The 25,406-nt window shown below is 42.9% G+C and overlaps 1 protein-coding gene across 3 annotated transcripts in view; it reads right to left on the bottom strand.

Moving 5' to 3' along the window:
- Positions 1-7,893: 7,893 nt before the first annotated feature.
- The window catches only part of SLC16A1 (solute carrier family 16 member 1), a 31,100-nt gene continuing 13,587 nt past the window's right edge, over positions 7,894-25,406 (bottom strand). For 2 of the 3 annotated variants that reach the window (XM_040423890.1, XM_040423891.1), the window contains exons 2-5: positions 22,071-22,320; positions 14,899-15,042; positions 13,188-14,048; positions 10,472-10,728 (exon numbers count right to left, since the gene is read on the bottom strand). In XM_040423890.1, coding sequence (XP_040279824.1) covers positions 10,472-10,728; positions 13,188-14,048; positions 14,899-15,042; positions 22,071-22,287 — 1,479 coding nt within the window. In that variant the 5' untranslated portion in view covers positions 22,288-22,320. Of the gene's footprint in view, positions 10,729-13,187; positions 14,049-14,898; positions 15,043-22,070; positions 22,321-25,406 lie in introns of all 3 variants that reach the window. The other variant, XM_040423889.1, reaches the window with a different exon arrangement.

Raw genomic sequence — 25,406 nt, 5'->3', positions numbered from 1 at the left:
GTGTGGACATCTGTCCTTTAGGCGCGACTATATATATATATATATATATATATATATATATATACACTGCTCAAAAAATAAAGGGAACACAAAAATAACACATCCTAGATCTGAGTTAATTAAATATTCTTCTGAAATACTTTGTTCTTTACATAGTTGAATGTGCTGACAACAAAATCACACAAAAATTAAAAAATGGAAATCAAATTTTTCAACCCATGGAGGTCTGGATTTGGAGTCACACTCAAAATTAAAGTGGAAAAACACACTACAGGCTGATCCAACTTTGATGTAATGTCCTTAAAACAAGTCAAAATGAGGCTCAGTAGTGTGTGTGGCCTCCACGTGCCTGTATGACCTCCCTACAACGCCTGTGCATGCTCCTGATGAGGTGGCGGACGGTCTCCTGAGGGATCTCCTCCCAGACCTGGACTAAAGCATCTGCCAACTCCTGGACAGTCTGTGGTGCAACGTGACGTTGGTGGATAGAGCGAGACATGATGTCCCAGATGTGCTCAATTGGATTCAGGTCTGGGGAATGGGCAGGCCAGTCCATAGCATCAATGCCTTCATCTTGCAGGAACTGCTGACACACTCCAGCCACATGAGGTCTAGCATTGTCTTGCATTAGGAGGAACCCAGGGCCAACCGCACCAGCATATGGTCTCACAAGGGGTCTGAGGATTTCATCTCGGTACCTAATGGCAGTCAGGCTACCTCTGGCGAGCACATGGAGGGCTGTGCGGCCCTCCAAAGAAATGCCACCCCACACCATTACTGACCCAATGCCAAAACGGTCATGCTGGCATTGCTGGAGGATGTTGCAGGCAGCAGAACGTTCTCCACGGCGTCTCCAGACTCTGTCACGTCTGTCACATGTGCTCAGTGTGAACCCGCTTTCATCTGTGAAGAGCACAGGGCGCCAGTGGCGAATTTGCGAATCTTGGTGTTCTCTGGCAAATGCCAAACGTCCTGCACGGTGTTGGGCTGTAAGCACAACCCCCACCTGTGGACGTCGGGCCCTCATATCACCCTCATGGAGTCTGTTTCTGACCGTTTGAGCAGACACATGCACATTTGTGGCCTGCTGGAGGTCATTTTGTAGGGCTCTGGCAGTGCTCCTCCTGTTCCTCCTTGCACAAAGGCGGAAGTAGCGGTCCTGCTGCTGGGTTGTTGCCCTCCTACGGCCTCCTCCACGTCTCCTGATGTACTGGCCTGTCTCCTGGTAGCGCCTCCATGCTCTGGACACGACGCTGACAGACACAGCAAACCTTCTTGCCACAGCTCGCATTGATGTGCCATCCTGTATAAGCTGCACTACCTGAGCCACTTGTGTGGGTTGTAGACTCCGTCTCATGCTACCACTAGAGTGAAAGCACCGCCAGCATTCAAAAGTGACCAAAACATCAGCCAGGAAGCATAGGAACTGAGAAGTGGTCTGTGATCACCACCTGCAGAACCATTCCTTTATTGGGGGTGTCTTGCTAATTTCCTATAATTTCCACCTGTTGTCTATCCCATTTGCACAACAGCATGTGAAATTGATTGTCACTCAGTGTTGCTTCCTAAGTGGACAATTTGATTTCACAGAAGTGTGATTGACTTGGAGTTACATTGTGTTGTTTAAGTGTTCCCTTTATTTTTTTGAACAGTGTATATATATATATATATATATATATATATAAAATTTAGCATTACTATAAAGTGAACCTACAAAAAAATTATCACAATGTAGCGAAGTAGCCAAGGATTAGCAGGGACCTACCATGCTGAAGATCTATATGGATCTTCATACAGACCTTCCCAAGTACTGGATGTTATAAGAAACCTGGGAAGTGGTGTAGGAAACCTCTGCACAAGCATCACTTGAATGGCGGTGACCAGATAAGCATGATTTGAGGGTGGCATGGGATCCTTCCATGATAATTGTTTAATATAACTGGCAAATGGAACCATATCTAGGTGATTCAGTAAAAGGACACAAATCTAAACATTCTAGATAATGTGCTACAGGAAAGGCTCATTTATATCTCTGAATCAGCAATATGTTCAGGGATCTCTCATCTCAGGAACACTTCTGAAGAATTCTTGTTCTCGGAGACTAATCTGGGCTATGCATAGGACATTTTCTGGAGACAGATACAAGAGGCTATTTATGAAGTACAAAGCCTATTTGACAATACATCTGTGGAAAGTGTACTGCACAAATAATCCTATATTAAAAGCCTCAATAGTTCTAGCGGTGTACTCCTCAAGCAGTTTTGAGGCCTGTGACCGGCAGCAGTGATCACAGGACAGAGCCACGTCCTGGTCCTGTAGGGACTGGAAGTGGTGGGACCACAGACAAAGAGGTTTGTTAAGTTCAGGGGAACCCTAAGGGTTTTCAGCTCCAAGGCCAGACAACCACAACCTCGTTAAAATCTCATCCATTTTGCTGGTACTGCCCAACGATGGCAAATCTGTAGCACGTGATTCACGTGTGGACTGACCCCGTTACACTGCTAATTAGTTACTGTATTTACCGAGTGTGGTTACATAAAGAGGCAATATATTGGGGCAGATTTAGTATTGAATTTGCCAGTTTTTTGGTAAATTTTGCACCATAAAAATAAAAATTGTGTGCATGCTTTGTATCAGATTTACCAACTGTTCTACACACTTTTCTAAGCTTTACAAGTCTTGCCTGACGATGGGGGCATCTTCACAGGAAAAGGGCATGTCTTAAATGCACCCCCATCAGCTACCATTTTGGAGCATTTTTGGAGTAAAACTACAACTTATAAGTGGCATAAACTAAGGCTACACAGGTTTTTTTTGCGCACTATGTTTACTATTCAACCCATTCATACACAACCCTTATACAGCAAAAACAGTTTATCTATACTTTACATGTACTTTGCAGCCATCACCTTTGACATCCCTTTTGTGGATTTTAAAAGCGGTTTAACATGAATCAGTACATAGAAAAAATGTGGGGGATTGAGTCAGCACAACCTGTATGTAGGTGAACATCACTATGGCGAAATACATATACAAACGGAAAATACAAATGTGATAGCACTCTGCATCCAGCATTCTGCCCTGCCTCCATGCTGGATAAGGCATTGGTGTACATTTTGGCCAAAGCGTAATAAGCCACTCACCATGTCAAGGTCGCCTCTATGGAGTGGTCCCCAACACTAGTTCCTACCTGTTTATGGACCATGACAGCCACACAAAGTCCAGGGAATGCAGGTCAGCATGCACGCCAAGCACACTCTGCTTTTAACCCCGTCCGGTGCCATTACAGCTTTCATCGGATCCAGGGATGCAAGTACCAACATGCACGCTGAGCCCACTATATACTTCTCCTGGAGCCAAATGGCTACTGGTAGGTTCTATATAAGCAGACTCTGTTTTATACTGACTTTAAAACCAGCCTCCAGGACAGATTGACTGGTCAGGTGTGCATGACTCCAAGGAGATCGCCACGCCTCCAATATATACTACAAAGAAAAAATGTGGGGGATTGAGTCAGCACAACCTGTATGTAGGTGCACATCACTATGGCGAAATACATATACAAACGGAAAATACAAATGTGATAGCACTCTGCATCCAGCATTCTGCCCTGCCTCCATGCTGGATGAGGCATTGGTGTACATTTTGGCCAAAGCGTAATAAGCCACTCACCACATCAAGGTCGCCTCTATTGAGTGGTCCCTAACACTAGTTCCTACCTGTTTATGGGCCATATCTAAAAATATGAAACCGCGGCACTCGAGTTAGGTAGTTAATTGTTTATTTATCCATCCACAAAAATAGGACTTAAGGCCAACGTTTCGGTCTCATCCCGAGACCTTGTTCACGGCCTGAAAGAAACGTCTGGTGTGGAGGATGGCTTGTAGCTTGAGCTACAAGCCATCCTCCACACCAGACGTTTCTTTCAGGCCGTGAACAAGGTCTCGGGATGAGACCGAAACGTTGGCGTTAAGTCCTATTTTTGTGGATGGATAAATAAACAATTAACTACCTAACTCGAGTGCCGCGGTTTCATATTTTTAGATACTGACTGTCGTTACCGCTGAGCACCGGACCATTGTTAAGGAGTGCCCTCCAAACAACTATTGGATTGTTTATGGGCCATGACAGCCACACAAAGTCCAGGGAATGCAGGTCAGCATGCACACTCTGCTTTTAACCCCGTCCGGTGCCATTACAGCTTTCATCAGATCCAGGGATGCAAGTATCAACATGCCCGCTGAGCTGTGCACTTACATACAGGTTGTGCTGACTCAATCCCCCACATATTTTTTCTTTGTAGTATATATTGGAGGTGTGGCGATCTCCTTGGAGTCATGCACACCTGACCAGTCAATCTGTCCTGGAGGCTGTAAAGTCAGTATAAAACTGAGTCTGCTTATAGAGAACCTACCAGTAGCCATTTGGCTCCAGGAGAAGTATATGGTGGGCTCAGCGTGCATGTTGGTACTTGTATCCCTGGATCCGATGAAAGCTGTAATGGCACCACACGGGGTTAAGAGCAGAGTGTGCTTGGCGTGCATGCTGACCTGCATTCCCTGGACTTTGTGTGGCTGTCATGGCCCATAAACAGGTAGGAACTAGTGTTAGGGACCACTCAATAGAGACGACCTTGACATGGTGAGTGGCTTATTACGCTTTGGCCAAAATGTACACCAATGCCTCATCCAGCATGGAGGCAGGGCAGAATGCTGGATGCAGAGTGCTATCACATTTGTATTTTCCATTAATCAGTACATAGTTGCAGATAGCTGATCTTTATTCGCATAGCCCGGGGCATGTTATTGCGGTTTCCAGACATTTCATCAGTGCTTCACAAGTTTCTCAAGAATGACATTCTGCATCTCAGCCCTACAACAAGACTTGACATTAGTGGCCATCTGTTGTAGGATATCAGGAGAAAACCACATGTACAGATAAGGGTACTTTCACACTTGCGGCAGAGGATTATGGCAGGCAGTTCCATCGCCGGAACCGGATGCGGATCAGTCTCACAAATGCATTGCAATACCGGATAAGTCTCTCTGGTGTCATCCGGAAAAAACGGATCCGGTGTTAATTTTTTTTGCATTTTTAAAAAGGTCTGCGCATGTGCAGACCGGAAAGCCGGATCCGTTTTACCAAAACACTTAATGCCGGATCCGGAACTAATACACTTCAATGTAAATTAATGCCGGATCCAGCAAGTGTTCAGTATTTTTGGCCGGAGAGAAAACTGCAGAATGCTGCGGTATTTTCTTCGTTCAAAAAAACGTAAGAGGGACTGAACTGACGCATTCTGAATGGATTGCTCTCCATTTAGAATGCATTAGGATAAAACTGATCAGTTTTTCTGGTATTGAGCTCCTGTGACGGAACTCAATACCGGAAAACAAAAAAACGCTAGTGTGAAAGTACCCTTAAGTGTATTGCAAATTGCAATAATGCCAAATGTTGACCATTTTAAGATGGACTCAAACTGCAAAGAACAGAGCAGTAGAACGCTGCAGAAATGGGCATCTCTTGGTTTTTATATCTACAGGTTAAACTCGAAAGATTAGAATATCGTGCAAAGTTCATTTATTTCAGTAATGCAACTTAAAAGGTGAAACTAATATATGAGAGACTCATTACATGCCAAGTGAGATATTTCAAGCCTTTATTTGCTATAATTTGGATGATTATGCCTTACAGCTCATCAAACCCCAAAGTCACAATTTTGAGGTACCCTTTGCTCAGGTGGTATGGATTAATTAGATGACTAGAGTCCGACACTGAGCCTAGAATATTAAACTTTCACAAAATTCTAATTCTAAGCTGCATTAATGCAATTCCTTTTAATTTTGCACGATATTCAAATTTTTCAAGTTTCACCTGTATACATCTGGAGATCCCTTAGGTTTGTACAGCTAAATAGAAGATTAAGCAGCGATGGGAACAAATCTAGCAGAATCTAATGTACGTCCTTAGAGAAGTTTATCATCATTTGACAGAAGGGATTAATGAAATATGCAGTATAAGAGACTTTTATTCGCCCTTGCAAGCCAAAATCGCAAAAGAGTCTGTATATGCCGTGGGGTCTGTATACGGTGACTAGTGGCTAGTGGCGGTTTCAACAAAGCGTGTTGAAGGTGTGGTGCTTTCACACCTTTGGCCAATCAAATGCTGATCTATACAGAGGTCAGATAAATCAGAGAAAAAAAAAAACACTGAATGACTCCTTTAATTAGATGGCTTTTTATCTGAACGCTGATAACTGATGCGGGGGGGGAATACACTGAACAAAAATTACAAAAACTTAACACTTTTGGTTTTGCTCCCATTTTGCATGAGCTGAACTCGAAGATCTGAAACATTTTCTACATACACAAAAGACCCATTACTCTCAAATATTGTTCACAAATCTGTCTAAATCTGTTAGTGAGCACTTCTCCTTTGCCAAGGTAATCCAGTCAGTATCTGGTGTGTCCACCATTTGCCTCACGCAGTGCAACACATCTCCGTTGCATAGAGTTGATCAGGTTGTTGATTGTGGCCTGTGGAATGTTGGTGAACTCATCTTCAATAGCTGTGCGAAGTTGCAGAATATTGGCAGGAACTGGAACACGCTGTCGTATACGCCGATCCAGAGAATCCCAAAGATGCTCAATGGGTGACATGTCCTGTGAGTATGCTGGCTATGCAAGAACTGGGATGTTTTCAGCTTCCAGGAATTGTGTACAGATCCTTGCAATATGGGGCCGTGCATTATCTTGCTGCAACATGGTGATGGTCGTGGATGAATGGCACAACAATGGGCCTCAGGATGTCGTCATGGAATCTGTGTGCATTCAAAATGCCATCAATAAAAATGCACTGATGTTCGTTGTCCATAACATACGCCTGCCCATACCATAACCCCACTGCCACCATGGACCACTCGATCCACAACATTGACATCAGCAAACCGCTCATCCACACGACGCCACACACGCTGTCTGCCATCTGCCCTGAACAGTGAAAATCGGGACTCATCCGTGAACATCCTCTCCAACGTGCCAGACACCATTAAATGTGAGCATTTGCCCACTCAAGTCTGTTATGACAAACTGCAGTCAGATCCAGACCCCGATGAGGACGACAATCATGCAGTTTCCCCGAGACGGTTTCTGGCAGTTTGTGCATAAATTCTTTGGTAATGCAAACCGATTGTTGCTGCAGCTGTCCGGGTGAACATGCTGATGTGGAGGTCATGGGCTGTTGTGGTTACACATGGTCTGCGGTTGTGAGGCCGGTTGGATGGACTTTCAAGTTCTCTGAAATGCCTTTGGAGACGGCTTAAGGTAGAGAAATGAACATTCATTACACGGGCAACAGCTCTGGTAGACATTCCTGCAGTCAGCATGCCAATTGCACGCTCCCTCAAATGTTGCGACATCTGTGGCATTGTGCTGTGTGATCAAACTGCACATTTCCGAGTGGCCTTTTATTGTGGGAAGTCTAAGGCACACCTGTGAAATATTCATGCTGTCTAATAAGCACCTTGATATGCCTCACCTGTGAGGTGGGATGGATTATCTCAGCAAAGGAGAAGTGCTCACTAACACAGATTTAGACAGATTTGTGAATAATATTTGAGTAATGGGTCAATTGTGTATGTAGAAAATGTTTCAGATCTTTGAGTTCTTATCATGCAAAGTGGGAGCAAATCCAAAAGTGTTGCGTTTATACTTTTGTTCAGTGTATTATAAATATGTTTTGTAGCTCTCCCAATGTTTCATACGGCAGAATCAGTCCAGTAATAACTGGCACAAGCTTGCATATTTCTAATGTCACACCAAAATTTACTCACGGAAGAGGACAATAAGCAAAAAAAAAAAAAAAAAGTAACATTTTTTTTTAATAAAAGTAGCTTTTATTTAAAAACATGTTACATACAGTACATCAATCTTCTAATGGGCCCAAAACGAAAAGTGGAATACTTTATCAATGTTGATAGTGGTCTGCTGTTCTGGCATTGGTTGACACATGTGAACTTTTACCGGCTGCTATATTGCCTGGAGCAGCAGATCCTCGGAGACGTGTATAAATATGTGGGTGACTTTATAAATACTAGTAATATACAAGACACAACTGATTGCCTAAAAAAAAAAAAAAAAAAAAAAAAAAGATAGGAGGTAGCAGTAGTACAAGCCAGCAGGCCAGGTTCGGAGGAGGTAGGGAATTAAAGAGGACCTTTCACTGGTCCCGACATTACAATGTTAGTACCTGGCAGTGTGTGTAGGGACTGAACAGTAGATGTCAGTGTGCCATTTTAATTTTCTTTTCCAGATACGCTGCTTCGTTCTCCCACTGTGCCCTCAGTTCTCATCTGTACAGAGGAGGAGAAGATTGCCGTGTATCTCAAGGGAAGTCACCTTTTTCCTCTCGCCCCTTAAGAAACATGACTGTCTCCTCCTCCCTGTACTATTAATTAGCATACAGGACAGCATAAGAGAACGAGGGGCACAGCGGGGCAACGAATCAGCGTATCTGAAAAAAAAAACAAAAAAAAAAACACTAAAAACTGCGGGACCTATACTGCCAGGTACTAACATTGTAATGTCAGGACCAGTGTAATGTCCTCCTTAAGCTGGTTTTCATCCAGAGCCCGACTTCATTAAAAATGTCACACCAACGTTGGTCCTGGAGATATCGGGAGCCATTTTGCATGATCTTCACACTGTATAGTTGCTTTAGAGGTGTCAGTCTGATGGAGCTCACAGATATTAGCAAAGTGATGACAACACTCATGGTCACAGACAAGCACATATAAGGCTAAGGCAACTCTACAGCTCATCCAGAGCCCTGAGAATGTGACATGAAATGAAGAATATGGGGGAAGAGGGGGGGGGGGGGGGTCGGCAACGCACACATCTGAAATTTCAGACTTTCAGCAAAAGCTTTAAAACGCTGTACATAATTAGACAGACTGATTTCTATCAAAAACAGCACCACACTTGTCCAATGGTTGGATGTGGCATTACAGATCAACATCTTTATCTTCATTGAGGCAAAGAAGCAATACCAGGCACAACCCATGGGCAGGGTGTGGTCCTGGAAGAAGCAGAGGGACTAGTTTACATATCATTTATTGTTATGGCAGGGAAACACTGGGGTGGAGGACAGGTTGAAACAACTAAATTATAAATAAAGTTAGAGGAACTTGACCCTTATTTGCCACTAGAATAGCTCTTAACTTCTATCTTAATAGGAGTCACCCTAAATATTAGGGCTGATGGTTTCAAAACCAACAAATTCAGTCACTCGGAAAAACAGACCACATTAGACTGCATGCACACTGGTATTTGCAAGATCTGTTCTCCTATCAGAATATACAAAAAAAAAAAAAAAAAAAAGACAGAAAACTTTCTAGTGTTTAGCTTAGGAGAACAGACTTCCTGAATGTGACGGTACATGCATTCTAACATTAAGGAGGTACAGTTTTGTGTTAACAGGCACATATACCCTGTCTAAAGGCTGCCTTGATTATAAGACAAAAAGCAATTGTTTCCTATAGCTATACAGCTTATAAATTAAAATTACACTTCATCCTATCAGCCCAGTACATCGTTAAGCAAAAACACACGTCACTGTCCACTCATAATGAAAGCAACATTCTGGTCAGATTTTTAACATGATTTAAAAAAATTGAGTGATGGGTAGCATGGGCTGGTAAAAAAAAAAAAAAAAAAAAAAATTTAAGAATGTCAGAACTGGCTTTAACACTTAAAAGTAAAATGGCCAGTCATTAATAAAACGGTATGTTTAGAACTCCTTCATGGTGACAAGTGGGAGGACAGAACATGACTGCCTCTTCAGCGGCTGGAAGATTCTACAAGAGCTGCAGCCATCTATGGCAATGCAGACATTAATACTGGAACAATACATCCACACAGCTATAAACAGAAGCATTACAAAAATATTTTATGAGAGATCAGATTCTCTGCCATGATCCATTCAGAAACCTGCCAGTCAAGGCCCTGAAGATTTCCAATGTTTGATGTATTGTAGAAGCATCTTATCTAGTGGAAGTAGTCCTCGGAAGACAGAATCCAAGCGTTGCGTGTGGGTGAGCTATAAGTTTTGTCCACCTATTCCCGTTAAATTAAAACCTCTTAGCACGTGGCTTCTGCATGGCCACATTAGTCAAGAAATATATAAAAAATAAAACAAAAACTAAGGGTTAAAAGAAAGTTCCCTTTGAAAGGAGGGGAAAAAAAGTTAAATGGATTTGTGAACAACAGCATTAAGGCACAAGTTACTGTTCCAGCCAACTGAAGAATTAAGATTGCAACGTTTAGTTTGTCTGATGAAAGGTTTCCATAGATCAGCTAGGAAAAAAAAAAATGGTTTTGAATAAGGCTTAAAAATAAATTCTATCCTAAAATGAGACTATTGTGCAGAATCAGTGTCATGTCTTGATAGTGTCCAACCGATCCAAGCCACAGTCTCATATGTTGCTCTCCTCCTCCTTCACTACGTCATCTGAACTCTGAGGAAGGACTGCAAGTTCTTTATGGTCTTTGTGTTCGGATTCCCCACCGTTGGCCTCCTGGCTTCTCTTTTTCTCTTCAGCTTTTTTCTCTTTTGCAAGGAGTCTGTAGTGGATGGTCATTCCAATGAAGAGGTAGATCGATGCACAGATCAGCACTATTCCACAAGCTTGGTAGGTGTACTTGTAGTCTCCATATATATCATTAAGTCTACCTAGAATTAAAAACAGGAGGTTTTAGGTCAACATTAGAATGCTCTTGAAGACCATGGTTAGGCACATGTGAAGTTTTTACCCTGCTGTCAATATTGGGGAGTGGTGGGGACAGTGTGAGGGAGTGGCAGGAGCATGGCCATCAACCCTGGAAAATGTATTAATCATGCCAAGAAACCAGTGTAGATGACTACTGAAACACAAGTCAGGGGCTGGATAGATTTCAATCTAGGCAGTGGAGGATGCACCATCTATGATTCAACCTAAATTAGGTGCATCGTCCAACATTTCAGGGGGTATTAAAGACCACTGCAAAACGCCAATGTTTGATAAATGACCCCCCCATATATTTTGCACTTCTGATCAATTCAGCTCAATCTAGATTATCTGGCTAATTTTAAAAACACTAGAATTCACACTCCTTACCGATGCCCTGATGCTCCCATTCCAAGGTTTCACAGTCTACTATTGGTCTCTACGTCATGGTCCCTCTCAAAACACAGGAAACAACTGCTCAACAATGGCTGACCGCTGTGGCCTGTAGTTGCCTGAGCAGTATTTTCCTGTGAGTCACAAGCCACCAGGGACACCGTCAGGTAAGGTGAGCTTCACTTATTATTTTACACTTGTGACTTCACAAAATTACAATCTTAATGCATCTAGTAGCTAACACACATCATTTAAACTGGATTTTTTTTTTCGTTTCAGCTAATGTTTCTTTGTAATGAAAAAGTTAAAGAATTTTTCAATATAGTGTGTGCGAATTCCTCAGCACAGTCATTATTTGCTCCCACACACTGGCAATGTCAGCAGTGATTGGGGAATCTCAGACTCTGGGGGACACATCTCATTAAAAGGTTATGCTAAGTTGTCAATTCTTTTCTAACTTTCTAGAAGAGAAAATACAATTATTACAAAAGATGCTCCCGTACTGCGATTTTATGAATATAATCATTTCCCAAATCCGACAACTCAGGAGCCAACAAGACATCTTTAAAACACCTATACCTCGACAGCTTACTTTGTATAGATGTCAAGGTAGTTACTTGCATTAGCTATACTGATTGGCAGCAGAGGGGTTAGAGCTAAACCCGGACATACCTCCATTTTCACCCAGGCAGCCCCCCGGACGTGAGCATCGGAGGAGTTCATGCTCAGATGCTCTCCTCTGCCCTGCGCTAAATCGTGCAGGGCAAAGGCATTTTCAGGAGCTCCGGTGACGAACCGGGCTCTCCATGGGGCTGCCAGGAAGCACTGATGGGCGGGCTTTAGCACTTCCCTAGCCAGTAAAAAGGCTAGGGCGGCGCTAAAGCACGCCCATCAGAGCCAGTGAGGTCACTGAACACAGTGCCTGGCGGAAGCAGACGCCCAGCAATGTGTTATTGTAAACAAAAGAGCCTGTGTCCTGCACGATCTAGCGCATGGCAAGGGAGCGCATCGGAGCATGAGATGCTCCGATTGTAACATCAGGGGGGCTGCCTGGGTGAAATTATGGGTATGTCCGGGTTCAGCTCTGAAACCGGACAACCCCTTTAATTGGCAATTCATTCTCTCTAATATGCACACATGTGGTTTGGCTGCTCCCCCCTATTTAGTTTGGACAACCAAAACGCGTCAGCTAGATAAACACTGTCTGCATCTATCTGTATACGGTTGATTTTTAGATGACGGAATAAATATTGGAATTTTTTTTACCATTACCAAAGGGTGTATTTTTTTACTTCAACATCTTGCTTTGTTACATTATTTTCTAAAAGTTTAGCTTTTTTACATTCTATTCCTTAAATACCTGAAAGGCATATTAAAAAAGGGGCTGTCCAGTTTCAGTAAGAAGCCAGTCAATGCTGGGGGCGAGCCTTCAATAAAGAATAGAACAGTACTCCCCTTGCAGATTCAGCGCCGCTGCTCGTGTTCTACCGGCCAGGCTCCGTTTACCCAGCTGCTGCTGTACATCACATCGACAAATGACTGTCACCACCAATCATTGGCCACTTGTGTACTACTAAGGCCAGTAATTGGCTGTGGTCTCTGAGCCTGGTTGGGAGAACCAGAGTTGCAGCACTGGATTTGCTAGATAAGTACTGCTCTATTCTTTATTGTAGGCTATTTACTGGTGTTAACTAGTTTCTTACTGAAACCGGACAACCCCTTTAAGGAATCTGCTGAATTTCTGTTACTTAGAAGCGGAGGATTATTGCACCTTAGAAGATAAAAAACTAAATTGCCGATGTGTGCATATGGTTCATTGTATGGTACCCCCACTCACAAGTGGTTAAGGAAAGGCCATACTTTCCAGCAAAGGTTTGAAGACTGGAGCTAAAGCATTGTCTGCTGCAAGAGCAACTAGCAGAATGCAGTGACATTAATAAATTTGTACAAAACTTCACAGGAAAGCAATTTCTCTTTAAGATCAAATGTAGAGAAACTCACTTTAGCAAGTTACTTTTCTTATTATTCTTACCTAAAAGGGGTGGTCCAAGGAGGACAGGGCAACATTCTACAATGGTTACCAGTCCAACAGCACTTGAAAACCTGTGTGCACCAACCAAGTCCATCAATGTTTCAAAAAGGACAGAGCTGAGCCAACCAAAAGCAAATCCAAAAAAGGCAGCATATACAGCAAAGCCAACATAATCTGTTGATAATGGAGCCAGAAGGTGGCACACACCATTATAAAGGACAGCAACGGCAAAGAAATACTGCATCCTGGGTCTTACCCACTTGGTATTGGCTACAAAGCCCATGGATGGTCTTGCAAACATATCTACAAATGCAAGTATCGAAAGCAAGAAGGCAGCAGACTCATTTGAAATGCCCTTGCTTTTTGCATAATTGCTGAGAAAGACTAGAGGTGCAAAAAGTCCAAAGAACATAATAGTGTGGCCAGAAAGGTAAATCAAAAATCCCCGATGAGTAAAAAGAGAAAAGTCCAAATATTTGTTGATTGTCTGAAAAAAGGTTGGCTTTGTTTTTGCTTTGCCACCAATCAGATCTTTGTTAACATCACCATCTTCTTTTGAGGCGCATTTTCCAGCTTCTTCCAAAACCTCCTTGGTCACTTTTTTCTTTGGGTCCTCTGGTTTTGGTCCAATGGGACGCATTAAGGAACCTGCAACACAACAATTGAACAGAAGCCCACCCAAGATCAAGAAGCTTCCACGCCATCCAAAGATGTTATACAAGTATTGATTCAGAGGAGCAAGTGTTGACAAAAATACAGGGCTTCCAGCCATGGCAATTCCATTAGCTATTGGTCGCTTATTGAAGAAGTATTTTCCAATCATTGTTAGTGCTGGGTTCAAGTTAAAAGCCAGACCAAATCCTAGAGAAAATTAAAAAAGAAAAAAAACTTAAAGTTAAGACTTCCACATGGCATCAGTTAAAGTGCAATCTAGAGATGAGCGAATCGGTTCTAGAGAGAATCAAGTCGTCTCAATAGCAGGACTTTTTCACTTGTGGTGGGCTGTCTCCACAGGTAAAGGATCTACCAGCTGCTAGATTGACAGGGCTGGACATTTAGCCCAGTCCTGACAATTTCCTGACTGTGCTGCTGCTCCAATTGGCAGAGCAAGGGCAGAGGACACACCGGTGAAGTAGTCCTGCTGATGAGATGAATCAAAGTATCTCTAGAACAATCCTATAGGAACTCCTGCAACTTACCAGCTAGGAGTGCATGTGCGTATTCTGAAATCTATAGCAAGTCATTAGAGATATTCTAAGCAAACATATCAATACAAGACCTTTGTATTCTTTATCAGATAAGGTGCATCAGAGACAGACTGGCCATAGACCCCCCTTGCGGCCACCAACTGTGTATATAATTATCGGATGCTCTCAGAATTAATTAATGCTAGGAGCATCAGGTACTTATGCCCCTGGCAGGCATCCACAGGTGCCCTTCTGAATTTAACTGTCTCACCATTCTCAGAACGCTGATAGTTGAATACAGCGATGCAGGTGGCAGTATTTTATGCTGCACTGTGGTATTTTGTGCTGCAACAAGGTACTGCTGGCCCAGCCTACTTCTGTTGCACTGCCTTCTGTCAATCTGGATCTGCCTACAACATGGGGCCAATTCATATATTTTTTTTCGTGGCCACTTCAAGTCCCCAGTCCGCCCATGATGTGTAGATTGTATTCTTTATAGTGGGGAAGTAAAATAAAAGACTTACCACCAACAACACCAATACAGAAATATAGTTCAGTCACAGTATTACAGAACGAGGCTGCGATTAAACCACTGCCTGCAAGAATGCCACCAGCAATCATGATGGGTCTGCTTCCAAATTTGTTCACCAACACGCTGCTTATGGGACCTGAGAAAGGGGTAAAAATAAAAGGACATTGTCTAAGACCACATAAAATGTAAACAGCTAAAAAGAAAATGAAGACCAATGTAGAGAATCCTAAACTTTTTTTCAATGTGGCACAATCTGGTCCACAGAGCCGTCAGAAAAACTAACAGCTTGTTGAACATGTATATCACTAAGGTTCCTTTCACATCACAGTTTCTCCTTTCCGTTCTCCGGCTCCGTTGAGGAGCAGGAGAACGGAAAGGATGGATTCTGCAGATAACCGAGACCTAACTGAGCGTAATGGAGCCTAAAGGCCGCATAGACTATAATGGGGTCCGTTCGGTGTCCACTCAGAATATGATTTTTGAGCGGAGACGAAAGTCCTGCATGCAAGGGTAAGGAGAAACTGATGTGAAAGGAGCGTAAAACAGGGCAAGGGACACAAGGCCTAATTTGTTTTCTTTATACTGCCAAGTGTCAGGCACGTAAGAACCAGAAAACCTGTTCAATGCTCATTAACAGAAGTTAGCATGACATTTCTGAGGAGTAATGAGCACATCTGGACCACAGGTTACGAGTTCCTAAAGCTTTTATTACGTTACAATGGAAGTTCTCTTTAAAGGGAACCTGTCATCAACTTTATGCTGACTTCACTGGGGGGCAGCATAAAATAGTGACAGAAATGCAGATTTCAGCGGTGTGTCACTCATGAGCTAAAAGTGAGTGGTTGCTGAGAACCAGCATCATAATCATTGGGCCCAGGCCTTGAAAAGAGTCAAATCTACCTAAGAGTCATGGTTATTCGTAATCTCCTGCACCCTCACCCATCTGCTGATGATTGGCAGTTGTCTCCTAGATAGAAAGCGAGAAAACTCGGTAGAAGACGGTCAGTCATCAGCAGATGGGCGAGGAGAGCAGGAATCTATGAATAACCAGGACTCTACTCAGGTGGCCGGGACTCTTTTCCAGGCCCAGTCTGCGATGTTTGTGAGGTTGGTTTTCGGCAACCACTTTTAAATGAAAGACCGCTGAAATCAACTCACCTGTCTTTCTTCTGCCTTTAGTATGGGCAGCATAAAGTTGATGACAGGTTCCCTTTAAGTGGCACAAAAATAAAAGCTGTCATGTCATCCAAGGAACAAAAAAATAAAAAAAAAAAAATAAAATCAGGTGTACAATAAAGCAGTGGTGCAGCAACACGGGTCCGACTATTCAGCCTCAAAGGCATATTATCTGGATCCAAATAGTGCTGATGCGGACTGTGATTGTATCTACACAATGTCCAAACGACATGGTGAAGCAGAAGTGTTGAATTAAAAGGATTATCAAACAAAAAAGATTTATAGTTAAATACAGCCCACAGCGAAATATGCTGCCTGTATTTGAGGCTACTTTCACACCAGCGTTTTTACTGGATCTAGCAGGGTTCAGCAAAAACGCTTCCTTTACTGATAACACGACCATCTGCATCAGTTATGAACGGATCCGGTTGTATTATCTTTCACATACCCAAGACGGATCCGTCATGAACTCAATTGAAAGTCAATGTCAGAAAAAAAATAAAAATCTGTGCCCATTGACTTGCATTGTGGGTCATGACAGATCTTTCTTGCTCCGCATCCCAGCAGGCTGCGGTTTGCTCTCCAGTATGAGAACAGAATGGAATGCATTTTTGAGCATTCCGTTCAGTTGCTTTTTGTCCCCATTGACAACGAATGGGGACAAAACTGAAGTGTTTTTTTCCGGTATTAACACCCCATGATGGATCTCAATACCGGAAAATAGAAACGCTAGTGTGAAAGAAGCCCAAGCTCATCTAAAAAAAGTTTATACCTCCAGATATTCCAGGAATAATGTTGATATGGCACCACCTACTATTTCTATTGCACAGCCTTGGTGTCCACCAGAGTAATTGTGCAGAGGGGGACACACATACTCAGTGTTACCTCTACACATTTTGGGCATAAGAGGGATTCTAAAGGGGCGAGGGCTAGCTATAACCAAGTATTCTTCGTGGGATAATGCCTATAAAAGGATATTGCTTCAGGCAGGTTAGGCACACCACACTTCTTTCCCAATTTATCATTGCAAGAAGTAGGTTATCATATTCAAATTTTATGCGCCTTAAAAAGGCCTTGGATACAACAAGTCGGGTTGTTATGCTTGAATAGGGCAGGGCATTTTACAAGTGGTTTAGATGTTTTTTGTCAAGGCTCAAACTAAATGTGTGCTCATAAGAGAATTTTATTAACATGGCTGTAATATGGAGGCTATAGGAGGTGTACAAGTCCTATATTGCATCTCTAAACTGATGGACAGCTAGAGAACATAGCCATAAACAAAGGATTGAATAAATACTACTTGGTTTTCTTGTGCCTTCACCATACACAAAGCTCAGTACAGATTGCAAGTGTGGTGTGCCCTTCATTTTCTACTATGGGAGTTCCGAAAAGAGCCAAGCAGCATTGCCCAGGTATTCCCAGAATACCCATTAAAGTAAATAGAGAATACACTGCGCAAGCACGGACATCACCATTCTCCTCTATGGGGGTCCTGGAAATTGAGCCGATGCTCAGCACTTAGAAGTGAATGGAGGGTGGATGCACTTGTGCGGTGTGACCTTGTTCACTATGGGGGCCCCGTTCTAGAGACCGGTGCGGGTCCCAAAAGTGGGACCCACAACTATCTGACATTGGTGGCATATACTAGCAATATGCCACCAATGTGCAAGATGGGTCAACTTCTTTAATGTGTATGATTAGCCTTATACAGCATATTCTTAACGGTTTCTTTCAGAAGGAAAGAGAAAAAAAAAAAAAAAAAAAAAAAAAAAAAAAAAAATATATGCAAATTCAATCTCAACTTGGGATATTAAATTGTTTCTATCACTTCATATGACATAATTAGCTGGCAGACACTAGAGATCTGCTAGTGTCTGCTCTGGCCAACCATCCTACTATAATCACTTGTGGGGCAGCGGTTTAGCTAAAAAACTAACTTTTATAAATATGCTAATGAGCCTCTAGGTGCTATGCGGGCGTCATTAGCACCTAGAGGCTCCGTCTACCTTCATACACAGCCGCCGCCCAGCACGTCCCTCCAGCCCGCCCATGTCCTCCTCCGTGTGACGCAGCGGCCGAATTCTCGCGCATGCGCCGTCCGCGGCTGTATTCGGCGCATTAGAGATGTCTGAGCTCGGAGCGGTCAGACATTCAATGCGCATGCGCGGCTGTATTCGGCTAGTTTTTTAGCTAAACCGCTGCCCCACAAGTGATTATAGTAGGATGGTTGGCCAGAGCAGACACTAGCAGATCGCTAGTGTCTGCCAGCTAATTATGTCATATGAAGTGATAGAAACCCTTTAAACATGACGTCAGAGATTAAGGCAAAAAGTTAGAGCAGGAGGAGCGGAGCAGATTGTTTTATTAAAACTCCTGCTCATTGTAGCAGACATCCCAACCTGCAAAAACTCATTTCAGGGAGGTTTTTTTTTTTTTTTTTTTTCAAACTTTTTATTACATTTTCCAAACATATGCAGTATCTGCACACTTTACTCTATGGTGTGGAGGACTGGGCTCATTACCCTGCCCCAAATTATCATATTTATGTATATGATTAAAGGGATTCTGTCACCACCTATAAGCCCTGTGAGCTAAACATATGCTCATGTCCAGGGTAGCATTCTGATTTCTAAGGTGGCCTTATAAAAGCTATTTGTGGCTTTATTCTGCCGAAAAACAGGTTTTACTAACCCCTCAATCATTGAATTAAGGTGCCCAAGCAAGGAGGTCTGTGGATGCATGGTGCCCGGCCGCATCGCCGTTCGTGCCCAGCGCCACCTTCTACTCCTCAGTGCCGCCTCTCCCTCCTCCCGCTTTGAGATCCCGCGCGTGCGCACAGGCTGAGCCTGATGCGCCGTTGCGGACTGCTGGCATCGGCTTCTTCTTGCACTGTGCGCACTCGCCGAGAAGGGGACACTGCTACAGGTTGCTGGAAAGATTTACTGCGAGTAAACTAGAGATGGGAAGTTCGGATCTTTCACATGAATCGGTTCATTTGAATCAGTTCATTCAAATGAACCGATTCATGAATAGAATCTTCGGTTCATTCGCTGAGCTGACAAGAAGCAAGTGAACCGAAGCTTAGGTTGCGCATGCTTCGATTCACTTGCTGACTCGCTGAGTCGGCTCTTGGTCTGAGTCAGGAAGTTTATTCTTTAAAACCCTGTGTGTAATTATCTACCCCACTGTAGGAAAAAAACAAGCATCCGGGGGGGGGGGGGGGGGGGGGGGGTGAATTTAACACAGGGTAAATAATATAATTAAAATGGAGGGTTAAATGTGTAAATGTATTTAAAAAAAAATACACCTCTCAATAGTTCTATAGCTACTGAATGAGACAGAAGGGGTGCCTTTAACATATCTCCTTGAGAAGCTAATTTGACCCTAAAGGGTTAATTCAACCTGTAATGTAAACTCTGTGTCCTGTCACTTCTCTTATCTCTCTGCTCTGCTATCAGTAAACCTTTCCAGGATATATTGTCTCACATGCAGGCAGCCACATCTAGCGGGAGACTACTATCAGTGACTGACAGCCTTCTCTCTATGACATACACAGATAGGACCGCCTCTGACTTCAAAGCCCAGAATGAGCAGGAATTTAAATGTTCAAGTTACAAGTTTGACTGAATGGTTTATGTAGTTTTGTGGAAACCAATCTTCTCAGCTCTTCCTGCTCTATAACATGCTGCCTGAAGCTCAGACACCATGTTCAGAATTACAGGATCATTTAATAAATCACCAATATACACAAAACACTCAAAACCTGGGGAGACTGAAAGACTGTTGTAGAATGTGAACAGGATGGGCTCCCACCACTTCCATAGCCGTCTAGGCAGGTAAGAGTTGGGGCTTCACGACACTATGCTCCAGCACTTGCTTCTACTACATATTGGGGAGTTTTCCGGTCAGGCTGATAGCATATCAGCCGGACAGAAAGAGGAATTTATGCTTTAATCAAACTGAGGAGATATTATATAAAAGGTTTATGTCAACAATTCAGTACTTAATGCTGGATGAAAAATTCCTGTGGAGGGATGTCACGCCCCCTCCCAAGCCTCTAAACCTACAGGGCCCACTTATAAAAGTCACACTGTTTTAAGGCAGACAGTTCATAATGGCTGTATTGTGAGTGCTGTATATATAATGCCTTTGCAATTTTTCATGTCTTCACCTAGTTTTGTTTTTTAGTTTCTAATATGTAGAAAAATCACAAATTTTCTATTTAAATGTCATTGCATTCGCCTTTCAGACTTTCCCAACGCAAACCACGTTCAGACAGTGTTGATGCAGAGTTTGTCAATATAAAATGCATAGTCTGCTGAAAGATGCATAAAATTATACATAAACCACAGCTTAAAGTTCAGGAAAACCAGCAACGAATGCTGAGCATGACAGCAAACAGTCAATACCAGTCAATGAACCTGCAGATAGATCACGCCATGACCCGGGGAGGAGCTGCTGGATATAAAGAGCATTTTATAACCACTGTAGAACAAGTCTGCATGACTTACAGCCATCACTGAAGTTCCATGGTGTTATCAAGGAAAGAGAAAAAGATTCTTTCAATACATTCCCATAATCAAATTTCTTCCCATTTCATCAGACGTTACTTTAGCTAGCAGGGTGAGGATTTAGATTGTCCTAGTTAGTGCTGTGAATGGAGCGGCAGCATGTATGCTCAACTACCGCTCCATTCCAACCACTACTTACTGAGGTTGTGCAGCGAGGAGTGGAGAACTCGGGTCCTGGCAATCAAGGGGAGGGGGGGTCCAAGTGATCAGACATTTATCACCTACCCTGCAGATTGGTCATAAATGTCAACTGTGGTACAAACCCTTTACACTGGGTTCACAACTGATTCCCTATGGGAATAGTTCTCACCTGAGCGTTTTACAGCGCGTGCGAACGCGCTGTAAAATGCCCCAAGAAGGTCAGGAGCTTCTTTGGGGCGTGTGGTCGCGCGTTCCCGACCATAGACTTCCGGGAACGCGCGACAATGGGCGTTTGCTTGTTGCCGGAGCCACGTCTGTACGCCCGATAAAATCGCGCATACAGAGCTCTCCTTCGGTACGCTCATGTGTGAACCCAGCGTCAAAGGGGTTCTCTGGGATTTACATATTGATGACCTATCCTCAGAATTTACCTGTGAGAGGTGTCATGTAGTGTGACAAACCTTTTGGACTCTGAGGGGTCAGTTATTAAGAACGGCATGTAAGACACCAGTCTTAATAACCCCTATATCTGGCGGTGGATCCGATGAAGTTTATAAAGCAGCGCCGGTGCATCCAGCACCAGTCTGAGTATAGGCCAGTCTTATATTTACACCATTTTCTACACCTAAAACAAGAGCAGAAAATTATGAAATGAGCCTGTCTGCCAGTCCCCTTCCACGCCTCACCCCCGTGCGAACGGGGAGAAGTCGCAGATTACTGCGCAAATGGCCTTGGCATCAAAATCAGCACCAGAAATACGCCTAATATAGGTGTATTTCTGGATAATAAATGACCGCCCCAAGTTCTGAATGTTTCAGATTAGAATGAGAACAGGTATACTTGGTGTCTTTACCATTATGTAGAGATCCTGCGTCAACACATCCCTGGACCAGGACAGGTGTGGGGCTGGGGACCAGCACGTATACTTAAAGGAATAGTTTTGTTTTCCAGCATTCTGATCAGTTTCAAACATATTTGGGTCCTACTGGAAAGCTCCTTTAGGCTTTCAGAATTGACAGCAGCAGTAATATATACCTCTGCAGTCAGTGACTGGACGAAGTGGTTATGTGCAGTATGTAGGTACATCATGGCTGTAACGCTGGTTCGGGCAGTGAGTAAATATATATTTTTATTATTATTAAGCTTCATTACTTTTTTGCTTTATTATAACTCAAACCTCTAAAGGAAAAAAATAAAAGCTAAAAATAAAAGTCATGTGCAATATTTGCCATTTGGCTTCTTCCCCAGCATGATTTTTGATAGTAATATGCCTTACCTCCAGCATACATCATAGCCAGCATAATTGAAGAAATCCATGAGACCTCACTACTTGTTGCTCCAAATATTACTTCTATGTCTTTAAAAAACACTGTGATTGATTTGGCAAAGGCATAAGAGAAGCCAATGGATATAAAGGCTCCCAAAACCACAGCCCATCCCCAGCCTCCCTCGGGTGGTGTGTAACCCACAGGTCCTCCAATTGCAGGTGGCATCTTGCTAGCGTTTCAAACTGTTGCTTGCAACTTCTGGAAAAAAAACAAAAAGAAAAATATGCAACATTACACACAAGTCTCAAACTTATAAAATGACATTCATTATTTGAGCCGGTGAGGCAGTAATGGGAGTGCAGGTTAGTTATATGCTTTGAGAATATCTTAGATTCATTTAAGTACTTATATGGTCACTGGAATTACTTGCGTCATCACCGATTATATTTTCCCATACGCAACCTCCCATTCGTTACAAGGCTGCCCCCGGATCCTGTACCAGACACAAACCATTACCATGTGATCTGGAGAGAGTTAAATTGCTTTGTGTATGATCAAGCCAAGAAACAAACAAGCAGCAAAAATTTCAGCAATTTCATGACCATGGTGTACACTATACACACCAAGTCTGGATGCGTCCCATCTAATCTTAAAGAGAACATGGTTAGTTTAACTAGTAGTTACCTAGTTTGTATATACATAAACCCATCTGTCCATCTAGTTCACCTGCAAAGTGATCCAGGAGAAGGCAAAAAAAAAAAAAAAAATTCTGGTAGAAGAGAATTCATTTTAAGTTGTGTTAAAGGGATTCTGTCACCTCTTTTTACCCTATAGAGATGCGGACATGCACGGCTAGAGCACCGCTAGCATGTTCACAATATACCTGTCCCATATCAGAGTGGTTTTATTGAGTGTAAAAAATGAAAGAAAGATAAAATCTATATACATCTCATTTTTTACACTCAATAAAACCACTCAGATATGGGACAGGTATATTGCGGACACATACAATCGGTTTGAGCTGAGCAGAAATGAACAAGAACCCCACCAATCAAAACTTGACATGCTACTTAAAAGAAAACCTGTCACCAGTTTTATGGTGTCCTAACTAAGGGCAACATAAATAAGTGATTGATTCTCTTAGTACAATGCTGGGTCACTTTCTTTAATTGACCCAGTCAATCTGCCAACATCTTGTATTGAAAAAAGCTCCAGCTGATAATGATGAGTCCGGAATATTCATGAGTTCCTGACTCTCCCCGCCTACCTGCTGCTGATTGACAGTCATTTTCCATATGAATCAGCAGCAGGTGGGCAGGGGAGTGGCTATAGCTGTGAAATAAACGCTGGACTCCCTGAAATCACGCTGGACTCAAATCAGCTCATTAGCATGTGGCATCTTTGTGTGTATATTATGAGGTAACCATCTGTCACCAGTAAGTGAATACATCTAAGGTACTTTTTAGTAGTTAATGATTGTATATAATTAGTTAGATTATAATCAAATATCCACATGACAGGTTCCCTTTAAAGAGATTCTGTCACCTCTTTTTACCCTTTAGAGATGCGGACATGCACAGCTAGATCGCCGCTAGCATGTCTGCAATATACATGTCCCATAGCTCTGTGTGGTTTTATTGAGTGTAAAAAATTGTTTTATATGTAAATCAGCCTGGTAAGGAGCCCAAGAGGCTGCACTAACCGTTCTGGAGCCCAGAATCTCCTCCTTGCTCATGAAGTCAGAGCGCCGTAATCTCGTGATGTGCGAGCTCACGCATGTGAGGTGCCAGCATAGTGTTCTTTTCCTGTGCTGGCATCAGCCTCAGGGAAGGAACTGCACATGCACGATCTCGCAATCTGATCCAATTGTGGATACAGGTGGTGTGCTGGGCTATTATATATTATACACACACAGTCCTGATCAAAAGTTTACGACCACATGAAAAATGGCAAAAAAAAATAATCATATTTTACACTGTTGGATCTTAACAAGGTTCAACATGCAACAAGAAGAAATGGGACAAAACATTTTTTGAGCATTCAATTAATTGAAAATAACGATTAAACTGAAAGCCTGTTTTTCAGCTGATCCAAATTTTAGGACCACATGCCTTTAAAAAGGCCAAATCTGTGCAAAGATGTGGATTCATTGTCATTTTCTGTCAGGTAGTCACACGTTGTGAAGGCAAAGGAAAAAAAAAACTCCCTTTTTGAACATGGTCGGGTTGTTGAACTGCATAAGCAGGGTCTCTCACAGCGCGCTATCGCTGCTGAGGAGGGACGCAGTAAGACAGTCATTTGGAATTTCTTAAATGATCCTGAGGGTTATGGAACAAAAAAGTCAAGTGGAAGACCCAAAAAAATGTCATCAGCACTGAGCCGGAGGATCCAATTGGCTGTCCGTCAAGACACTGGACAATCCTCGACCCAAATTAACGCCCTTACTGGTGCTGACTGCAGCCCCATAACCATCAAAACTGCTCGTTTGGACTTTACAAGATAGCACCAAACATTGGACATTCAAAAAGGTGGAAGAAAGTTTTATTCTCTGATGAGAAAAAAATTTAACCTTGATGGTCCTGATGGTTTCCAACGTTACTGGCATGATAAGCAGATCCCACCTGAGAGGTTTTCTACGCGCCACAATGGTCTGGGGTGCTTTTTCCTTCAGTGGAACAATGGAGCTTCAGGAAGTGCAGGGGTGTCAAGAACAGCCACTGGCTATGTCCTGATGTGGCAGAACATTCCTCATGACTGAGGACCCTCGTCTGTGTGGTAACAACTGGGTTTTTCAACAGGACAACACTACAGTACACAATGCCTGCAGGACAAGGGACTTCTTCCAGGAGAATAACATCACTCTTTTGGCCCATCCTGCGTGTTCCCCTGATCTAAATCCAATTGAGAACCTTTGGGGATGGATGGCAAGGGAAGTTTACAAAAATGGACAACAGTTCCAGACAGTAGATGGCCTTCGTGTGGCAGTCTTCACCACTTGGAGAAATGTTCCCACTCATGGAAACGCTTGCATCAAGCATGCCGAAACGAATTTTGGAAGTGATAAACAATAACGGCGGAGCTACTCGTTACTGAGTTCATGTTTGGAAGTTGGATTTCTGTTTTGGGGAGGTTTAGTTTTTTTTGGAGGTGTGGTCCTAAACTTTTGATCAGCTGAAAAACAGCCTGTTTCAGTTTATTCGTTTTCATTAAATTGAATGCTCAAAAAAAGTGTTTTGTCTCACTCCCATTTCTTCTTGTTGCATGTTGAAGCTCTACTTGGAACCTTGTTAAGATCCAACCATGCTAAATATGATTTTTTTGCCATTTTTCAAATGGTCTTAAAT

Source organism: Bufo bufo, chromosome 3 (assembly GCF_905171765.1).
Source record: "Bufo bufo chromosome 3, aBufBuf1.1, whole genome shotgun sequence".
Taxonomy (NCBI): domain Eukaryota; kingdom Metazoa; phylum Chordata; class Amphibia; order Anura; family Bufonidae; genus Bufo; species Bufo bufo.
This window is presented reverse-complemented; position numbering and strand designations above follow the sequence as displayed.